This window comes from Tiliqua scincoides, chromosome 1 (genome assembly GCF_035046505.1).
Source record: "Tiliqua scincoides isolate rTilSci1 chromosome 1, rTilSci1.hap2, whole genome shotgun sequence".
In the NCBI taxonomy this organism is placed as follows: Eukaryota; Metazoa; Chordata; class Lepidosauria; order Squamata; family Scincidae; genus Tiliqua; species Tiliqua scincoides.
This window is the reverse complement of record NC_089821.1, coordinates 240,228,922-240,237,674: the sequence shown is the minus strand read 5'-3', so window position 1 is coordinate 240,237,674 and position 8,753 is coordinate 240,228,922. Positions and strand designations below refer to the sequence as shown.

Here is an 8,753-nt window from a genome sequence, read left to right as displayed (position 1 = left end):
AAATTAAATATTGAATACCATATATGTATAAAAAATTCAGCAGGGGCACATTACAGCTCCCACCTATGATAACCTACTTGATGCCTGAATATCAGAGATGCTAGAATATGAGGAGAGTGATGAAGGTAGAGCTGCCAGCTCCCCTCCCACTAATGATTTTCTTGCCCTCCCAGCAGAAAGCAGATGCTTTTGTAATGAATGAAATTCCTGCAGGGCACTTGACTGCAACAGAACCTGGCACAGTTCTACAGACACAGGCCTCGCGCATGCGCAGTACGTCCCTGTCAGGACTCTTGCCCTGCACAGAAAGCCACGCCCCTTCCCCACCTGACAGATTTTGCCCCACTCAAACATGGCGGCACGTCTGAGGGAAAAGGCCCGCGAGACCCTAGACAAAGATGGCCGCGCTGGTTACAGGAGCCCGGTTCTCCTGGCCCAATGAGTGCTCACGTTGCCAAAGGGGGGGAGGGGAAGGCGTGCGCATGACTTTGAGCCCGCCCATGCAACGTGGAGGGGGAAAATGCCGAAGAAACGGCGAGAGTGCATAAGCGTGGCCCAAGAGGTGAGAGGAGCGGCGTGTTGCCTGGGCAACCAGGAGGCGGGGGGGTCCAAGGATAGCTGAAGGGGGATAAAGGGAGGGAGGAGGAAATACTGTGGAAACAGAGGGAGTGAGAGTGGGTGGGCGTGGCTTTGGGTAGGGGGCGGGATCAAGGTGGCATCTACCAATGGCATGGAGACAGAGAGGGAGACTGATGGACCTAAGACCAGGGAGGTGAAAGGGAAAGGGAATTGCAGCTTGGGAGGGGTGGGGTAGTGGCTTAGCTGGTGGGCTCTTTCTCTGCGTGCAGAAGGTCCTGGGTTCAAGCCTGGCATCTCCTAGTAAGGTTGGGAAAGGCCCCTCTCAGTGGCCTGGCTCAAAATAAGAGAACTCCCTACTTGTCAGTGTATTCAGAGGGTGACCAGAGCATGTGGTTTTTGCATAGCAACTGCAGGCATGCCCTTATCAGGGGTGGGAGGTGAGGCAGTGCCTCCCCACTGGTGTCCTTTGAAAAGCAGTGGGAGGTGCTCAAGCACTCACAACCCATGTGCACAACATGTGCAACCCATGTGCTTGAGGAGGTGCTCAAGCACCCACAAACCTGTTGTGCACATGGGTTGTGAGTGCTTGAGCATCTCCCATGGCGTAGGCACTGCCTCCCCACCCACCACACATCCCTGATGCTTACTAGTTGTGAGTGCTTGAGCACCTCCCATGGCAGAAACAAGACCAGAAAGTAGCTCAGTTCAGTTCAGTAAAACCTCTATTGCATAAAATACAGAGAAAGAAGAAACAAAACAAAAATTTACAAAGACAACACAACATAAGCATCACTCCTTTAACACACTGACCAGAAAGTAGAAATGAATGGGCAAACTGCCATTGGTCATGGATAGATTTGGAAATAGATAGGTGGTTGATGCCTTGTAGACACTCACTAGCAGAACAAGAAGGGGACTGCCATTTTCTGGTGGTTGTCCTCAGTATCTGAAAGTTATCATAGCTTGAGCAACAACTTCAATAAGCAAAATACAGTACTGTGTAAACTAAAGGACAAATCTACTGCTGATAGCATTGTTAGCCTGGGTGTAGTTACTGGAGTGTAAACTCCATCTAACTCAATGGGATGTGCTTGCTTAAACATTCATGGTATCCTGCTACAGTAGTTACACAAGGTCGCCAGTTCGAGGCCACCGGCACCGTGCGACCTTGAAGCAGCTGGCAAGCTGCAGCTGAGCTGTTCCATCTGCTCGGAGCGGGGAGGATGGAGGCCAGAATGTTAAACCAGATCGGAGTGTAACACCTTGAATGTAGTGGTTCTTGAAAGAAAGAACCTTCTTTCAATTTGTAAAAATCCCTGCGTGGATTTAATAAGCCTGCCTATGTAAACCGCCTTGAATAAAGTCTTGAATAAAGACCAAGAAAGGCGGTATATAAATACTGTATATTATTATTATTATTATTATTATTATTACACCATCTGTGCCTATCGGTTGAGGGTACTGTTACACAGACAGAGTCCTGGCTACTACTTTGCATGTTTTCAATGTACTAAGAGCAGAGGCATATTGCCTCTCAACCTGGAAGTGGCCTATAGCCATCATGCATCATAACCATGGACAACCTTATAAAGAGATGTCTTATAATTAAGTATACAACAAATAAAATGAATCATTTTAAAATGTACCTATCTCAGAGTATGGACGGGTGAGATGGTGAGTGATTCATGAACTCTCTCTCTCTCTGAAATGCATTTATTGTTTCCTGATATACTGTACTTTTTCAATAAATGCCTAATAATAAAAATATATAAATAGCACTAAGTACAAATAATTCAGTACACAAATGATAACTGTAAATAATATTATGGTTACAAAGTAGACCAGTAAGATACCTAACATTTAATTGAGTGAACTGTTGACAAAAACGTGAATTCCTGATATACTTTGCAAATACATATTTGACTGCAGCCCAGTTGAAAGTGTCTTGTGACCCAGTACTGGGTTGCAACCTGTACTCTGAAGAACACTCATCTAAGCTATTGGTTATTACGACATCTTGTTGGATGACCAGGCTTTGCCCCTTGATCTGCTGCCTTTGCTTAAACACAGTGATTTGCCAAGTTTGTGGCATTCTTGGACCAAAAGAATTGTGTTCTTTTCAAAAGAACTTCAAAAGTTCATTGTGACTTTTAAAGACTGGATATACTGAAAAGGTACACCCAGTCCCTGAAAAGTGGCTGATTAGTCCTTGCAAGTTAAATAGGATATGCAGGAGAGTGGCTGTCGCTTTGGCCTACACTTAGAGGAGAATGAGGTTATTAGATGGACTGCAGTTAGCCTTCTTATTTGTTAACATTTTTTCCCCTGCTCACCCCACTATGGAGCTCAAGGCAACAGACATGTACACTTTCTCCCTGGGCCCATTTTATCCACTTATCAACCCTATGAAGTAGGTTAGGCTGAGAGATAGTCACTGGCCCAAGCAGGTCATATAGTGAACTTGCAACCCAAACCTAACTAAATCCTCCCCCCCCCCCCCAGCAGCTACAGAGTCATGCACAACAGCCACGTGCCAATCTGCATTCTGCAGAGGGGGGCAATGCTAGAGGCCTCATCAAGGTAAGAAAACATTTGTTCGCTTGCTTGGGGCAAGTCTCCACTAACATAATGCCTCCTAAGATCTTCTCCAGTCATTTTGCTATTGCAAGTCCTAATAATAGAGAGGGAAGGGGAAAGGAACAGGGATAGGGTCCTGGTGCACACTACTTCTGGGATCCACTTCCTCCCCACCCAGACACTCTCTTGTTCCTCTCCTGCCCCTTTCTACTGCCTTACCTGAGCTCCTGCCTGTAGCAGCAGCCATTGTTTGCAGCAGGAGTCCTGGAATGGCCACCATATGCCTATTTGTGTCAATGGACCTGCAGCTCTGCAAAATTCAGGATTGGACTAGTGATGACAGAGTGAAAAATTGAACCCATGTCTCCCAAGTCCTCGTTTAACACTGTACTGGCTTTCTGAAGTATAGGTCCTTTTACATTGCTGCTCTGAATTAATTCCTGTTGGAAACTGTTTCCCTTCTTTCAAATGACTGCTGGTTACTGGGATTGAGGGAGAAGAATGAAGCCAGGAAGAGGCCTGTATCTTTCCTAGAAGTCATCATTGTCTCCATATAGAAGCCTATGTCTGCCTTGGGAAATGGCAATGTTACAACCCAGTAGAAATAATTAAACTAATGATCTTTAGGTGTCTCTGGCCAGTTTTGTTCGTCACTGAGGATACTATCCATTTTAATTGCAAAAGCTGTACTTTCTGCTGTAGACCGTATCTGTTCCACTTTTGCAATCAATGCAGCCTTGGAGGCTTGTTATCTGACTGAGCTTGTTGTGCATTCTTCCACTTTGTCTCTTGGCTTTTTCAGTTGTGTTATCTGTGTGATTAGGTAATTTGAGAGAATGATGCAGGAAATGCTGCATAAGGGGTGACTTGACTTGTGCCTAGGGGTGAAAAATGTTTGGAAATTCCCTTATGTCATCATTTGTTGATGGGAGCCAGTATATCCCAATCAGTGCTTGGGTGGAACCTGGTTTTTTTTTTCTCTTTCTCCAGTATTTTATATTACAGGTTGTCCCTCGTTATCCACTGGGGTTCCGTTCCAGAACCCTAGTGGATAAAAAAACATCCATGGATAAAAAAAAGTGGAAAAATAGATTTAAAGACCCACTTCTAGGTTTCTTGCCCCTCCATTGCTCCTAATGAAATAAGGTCGTGTCTTGACATCTGCTGGGGTTTGATTCTGGGACTCCCTGCTGATACCATAAAATGTGTTAAATAAAAGCAGTTTTAAAAAATTAAAAAGTGTCTCCCTTTACAGTTGTTTAAAAACAGCTTTTCTTGCTGTTGTAGAGAGGCAGTCAGCCTCTTAGAAATTAGAAATGCAAAGGACCCTCTGCCTTTGCCTGGCTCAGCTGAAGAATGGAATGATCAGTTGCATGACTGTCTCTTTACTACAGTAAAAAAAACAGTTTTTTAAAACTGTGATTTTAAAGCGATGCATTTTTCCCCTTCTCTAGAGATTAATACATTCCTTCTAATTTGCAGTGGCCATTTGTGTTGAGTCAAATCCATGTATAAAAAATCTGTGTATAACAAGGGTGGACCTGTAATTGTAGTTTATAATATTTTTGTTGCTTGACTTGTTCACTGTTTCTTCTCTCCCATTCCAGCCTTTGGAGGGTAGATGAGAGATGGCTTTGGAATCTGATAAGTTCTTCTTTTACCACATTTCCAACCCCCTCACCTTTTCCATCCCCAGTTTTTCCTCTGAGGAGTTGCTCACTGGTGTTCCCTGTGTGGCAATGTGTCCTCAACTTGGTTGCTACAGTTATTTTGAACTTAGTGAAGCTCACCCTAATCAAAGGCAATTTTATTTATTTATTTATTTATTTATTTATTTATTTATTTATACCTTGCCTTTCTCCCTAAAGGGACCCAAGGCAGCTCACAACAATGATTACAAACACAATGAAAAACATGATTTAAAAAACAAGATAAAAACATATTACCAACAGACATCTTAAAAACAGCAATCAGATAAAAAATGTAAAAAGAGCAAACAGCACAGTTTATAAAAAAGACTCAAGCCTCTAATCAGATGTTAAAAGGTATTAAAAGATGTTTAAAAAGTGATGTTAAAAAGGCCAGGAACTCAGAAGGCTTGTCTAAAAAGAAAAGTTTTCAGGCCTCACTGGCAATGTCTTGATTTAAGCTACATTTTGTTGTACTCCTCAACGGGCTACAGCACTTCTGATTAGTAAGGCTCGAGGGCCCCATATCTCTGTTGAACAGTGTAACAAAAATGTTCACAGGTGGAAAATCCTGAGATATGGGGCCTCAAGCTTCACTAATCAGAAGTGCTATAGCCTGTTTTGCGGCTGCTTTAGCCATGGATAACATGGTGACTTGACAATAAATATTAATACATAATAAGGTTATTTAAGAATGGAATCAATTTTAAATGGAGAGTTTTAAAATGGTCTTCACTGAAAAGCTGAGGACCTGAATAACCAAATTCCAATGCTGGACAATGACATACATAATGTTCATGCCCACAAGAGTCAGATGTGTGTGGCACACTCATAAGTATGTGCAACCCTTCCATTCTAAATCAGTCTAACTATTAAACGCTCTATAGAATTACTGTGACTGTAAAGAATAAGAGATACAAATAAGGACAACCAGACCTTTTGTTGAGGTAAGCATGCTAGTTAAGGAAGAGTGGAATGGCAGCTAATTTTTCAGAGTGAGATCAAGCCAACATACTAATTCAGAAATTTTTAATGGTTTTAGAGAACTAGCAATTTAAATGACATGATGATTAGCAGTTCAGATGCATACAAAGCAGTGACCAGCAGGAAGTAATAGATGATTGTGATGTAGCTCAAAGTTAGCTGCCGTTCCAATTTTATCCATTTAAGACATCTGTGCAACTCAAGTGCATAAACAGCAGCTTGTTCAATGAATAATAGTGTGTCATCTACTGTCATATTAATAAACAGATATTGAAAGAAAGTTAAGGTGGCATATTGTCCCAACAGCTTATTTATATAGGTATTCTGGGAGTTCTCTGCTGGTTGTGTTTTAGCATAAAGGGACAGTGTCCAATTTTCCAGTGCTAGTGCAGCTGTGCCAATGGGGTATGCACTGCATCCTGTGGTGGGTAGGTAGTCACAGAGGCATACTCAAGGTATGGGAACATTTGCTCCCTTACCTCAGGGCTACATTGCAGCTGCACCAGTGCTGGAAAGTTGGATGCTATTGGACCCTTAGTTGCCTGATGATTGCACTGACAGAGCCATCTAGATCTAGTGCTCATACTTGAGTTATTATGAAAATATTAATTAGTGATTCAAGCGAGACGTCATCACCCAATTGTTTTGTAGAAAAGGGTTAAAAATTATTGTGTTGAAGCCAGTCAAACAAGAGCAAGGCTAGAGAAATAGGAAGTGACAGCATCTTGAGCAAGTACTTAAAAATTAACCTGTATAGCCAAGCACGTGTATGTACCATCAAGCAGGGTTTTAAGGCTGCCGCATGTGGGCTGTGTAGCATTGTGACCAAAAATACATTATTGTATTAAGATTCACTAACGGTAACAGCATGTGTAGTAGTTTTCTGCTCTAGTTAGCCCTGGCTAGGGTTCCACTGAAGACAGACTCATTTCTGGGCAGATAGTTTCAATACGAACAGACAAATGGAAGGCAAAAAAATCCAGTCCTCAGATCAGGAGCTCTCTGATCGTGTCATGCTCTGCCTCTCTATGGGAATGTCTGCACTAGATGCATCTGCTTATTTTTGGCATATGTGGCACACTTCCTACCTGCCCTGTCTAAACTGGAACATGTCATCTACCCAGCGTAATCCACATTGATAACAATTGGGAATTCTTGGCAGCATGGAGGAGCCTGGCACAGCCATGATGCAAATTGTACTGCACTGAAACAAGCAACTTTCCTAACTCTCTCCATTGTAAAAAGTAAAATTTACTGGAGATAAATCCAGTAAATCTGATTTAAGTACTGTTGCTCTTGACCAGTTCCATCTTGTTCAGAAGAAGAGACAAACTGCTTTTATTATTATTATTATTATTATTTATAAGGTATTTTAGAGTGTTTTAAGCATTTCCTATACATTGTTGTAGTAAATGGTGCTGTTGACCTGTATTATTAGACCATAAATTCTACAGTCGTCCAGCCTTTGGATCCATTTGTTTTCAGTATGATCGGTTAACCCAAGAAGGTAAATGATTGAGTAAAATCAAATGCTGCTCTGCATTGTGGCCCAGTGGCAATACAATAGACTTAAATCTTTCTTAACATCACAAGATCCTGACCTAAAAGATCTTGCCGTGAAGAAAAAAATTGGGGAGGCATCTAAAAAAAACTGTTGTAGTAACAGATATCTTCAATTAACTGCACATAGACTTGGTAAATCCATGTTAAGGCCATAATGAAGACAAAATAACTGCCCTAAAACTGTTGGTTCTGGAACTGACCAAAGGGGAGACAACCCTGCACTTAATCCTATGTGGTGCCCAGGACTTAGGGCAAGTTGTAAATGTTGTTGAACTGACTGGGAACACAGACATTAAATAAATTATTTGCATCTGTCTTCAGTGCAGAAGATGTAGGACAAATACCTGTGCCTGGACTGACCATTTCAGAGATGGAGTCTGAAGAACTAAGTCAAATAGAAGTGACAAGGGATGAGGTTTTAGACCAGGTGCATCAAACTCATTCCATACAGCGGGCTGAATAGCATTGATAACACTTGCTGAGTGCCGGAAGTGACATCATTAAGCAGGAAGTGACATCATTAAATACATAATGACCAGAAAAAGCACTTTGTTCTTACTTAATGACTCATTAGCTGCAAATGATAGAAGAGGAAAATATGCAAGTCGTGATTATATTTTCAAGATATCGCAGTACTCAGGCAGGTCACCCTTTCAGCAGTGCTACTTCTGCAGAGACATCACTTAGCAGCTCAGCAACTGAGGTGCTATATGAAGTGACACTTCGGCAGAAGCAGCACTGCTGAAAGGGCAGCCCGTGTGATAATTGGGTTCTCCCAGCGCCTCAACAGCATCTGTCCTCCCTCTCTCACCCCTCTTGGTCTCTCTGTACTATTATTCCTTGGTTTCTGAGGCCTCCTTCTGTCTGTCCCTCCCAGAAACAGCACTGTTTCTGAACAGTGTTTCTGAACAGTGTACACTGTTTCTGTACAGCACAGCTGTTTCCCTCCCAGAAACAGCACTGCTGAAAGAGCAGTCCGCATGATAATTGAGCAGCCTGATGTTTCTGCCGAGTATCATTTTGCTGACGGTGATGCTGGGAGAGCCCTAACTATCATATGGGCCAGATAAAGAGTTATTGCAGGCTTTATGTTTGACACCCGTGTTCTAGAGCATATTGGCAAATTAAACATTAACAAATCACTGGGTCCAGATGATATCCATCCAAGAGTTCTTAAGGAACTCAAAAGTGAAATTGCTGTTTTTCTAACAAGAATATGTTATCTATCCTTTCAATCAACTTCTGGACCAAAGGGTTGGAAGGTAATAGAATACCAATATTTTAAAAAGAATCCAGGGATATTTAAAAAGGGCAGAACCAGGAAATTACAGGCTGATCAGTTTAATGTTTATTTCGTTGTTC

At 42.2% G+C, this 8,753-nt stretch overlaps 1 protein-coding gene across 2 annotated transcripts in view; it reads left to right on the top strand.

The window, feature by feature from the left end:
• Positions 1 to 477: 477 nt before the first annotated feature.
• The window catches only part of CCDC167 (coiled-coil domain containing 167), a 28,820-nt gene continuing 20,544 nt past the window's right edge, over positions 478 to 8,753 (top strand). Inside the window, exons 1-2 of one of the 2 annotated variants that reach the window (XM_066618637.1) lie at positions 489 to 562; positions 3,082 to 3,159. In XM_066618637.1, the coding sequence (XP_066474734.1) occupies positions 521 to 562; positions 3,082 to 3,159 (120 nt within the window). In that variant the 5' untranslated portion in view covers positions 489 to 520. Of the gene's footprint in view, positions 563 to 3,081; positions 3,160 to 8,753 lie in introns of both variants that reach the window. The other variant, XM_066618638.1, reaches the window with a different exon arrangement.